The sequence below is a fragment of the Penaeus monodon genome, chromosome 29 (assembly GCF_015228065.2).
Source record: "Penaeus monodon isolate SGIC_2016 chromosome 29, NSTDA_Pmon_1, whole genome shotgun sequence".
In the NCBI taxonomy this organism is placed as follows: domain Eukaryota; kingdom Metazoa; phylum Arthropoda; class Malacostraca; order Decapoda; family Penaeidae; genus Penaeus; species Penaeus monodon.
Genome location: NC_051414.1, coordinates 28,212,485 through 28,213,314, shown reverse-complemented (window position 1 = coordinate 28,213,314; position 830 = coordinate 28,212,485). Strand labels below are relative to the sequence as shown.

General features: G+C 37.1%; 2 protein-coding genes across 2 annotated transcripts in view; both read right to left on the bottom strand.

Moving 5' to 3' along the window:
• LOC119592098 (protein krueppel-like) overlaps positions 1–338 on the bottom strand; it is a 5,124-nt gene extending 4,786 nt beyond the window's left edge. Inside the window, exon 1 of the mRNA XM_037940919.1 lies at positions 202–338. Coding sequence (XP_037796847.1) covers positions 202–243 — 42 coding nt within the window. The 5' untranslated portion in view covers positions 244–338. The remainder of the gene's footprint in view (positions 1–201) is intronic.
• The window catches only part of LOC119591816 (zinc finger protein 513-like), a 72,589-nt gene that overhangs the window by 40,071 nt on the left and 31,688 nt on the right, over positions 1–830 (bottom strand). The window lies entirely within an intron of this gene.

Here is an 830-nt window from a genome sequence, read left to right as displayed (position 1 = left end):
AGACAAGAAATTGAATTGAAAAAACATCATCTGTATACTTTGAAAAGCTTCTATTTTTTACACTTCATGTAATGTAGAATGAAAATTTACAGCTTTAACTAAATAATCAATATAAGTTTAAAATCATTAATGCTTCTGATAAGTTAGATTGCTTAAAAAGGCAATGCCTTATGAAATATCAAAGAATCAATCAAAATTTACCAGCAGCATTCGGTGTAGCTGAGCTGTCTTCCCAAAGAACATTTAAAATAAATGCTGTATCGAATGCTGACAAACACAAAAAATGAACTGAAAAAATTGTTCTCTAATTTCCAATATAATGAGCAAGGACTGACTTCATTATTTTGAATTCTTACAGAAAAGTATTTCTTTTCTTGCTCTCTCTTTATGTTGACTGTGTTGGCTTCAATGTGGCTCCGTAAACATCTAGCACCATTGTGGATGATGAGTCACCATATGGTTCATGATGGCACTCTTATCTATACACTTGAATGGACACATGGGACACTCAAAGGAACTTTCTCTTGTATGACCACGAATGTGTCTCTTCAGGTTGTCCTTTGTTATGGCTGAGTAAGGACAGTATGGGCACGAAAATGGCTTTTCGCCTGTGTGTGTGCGCATGTGGTTTCTTAAGTTTGTGGCAACATTTGTACTGTATGGACAGTGGAGGCACATACGCTTCTTAGTGACAGTACTGTGGTCATTCTCAGCTCCAGGTGCACCTCCTCCGCCACTCATCCTACGAGATGTGTCCAGCCCTACCTGTAGGGGACACCCATCTTACTCACAGACAGAAATCTTTATAATAAATGTGTAAATTATGAAAG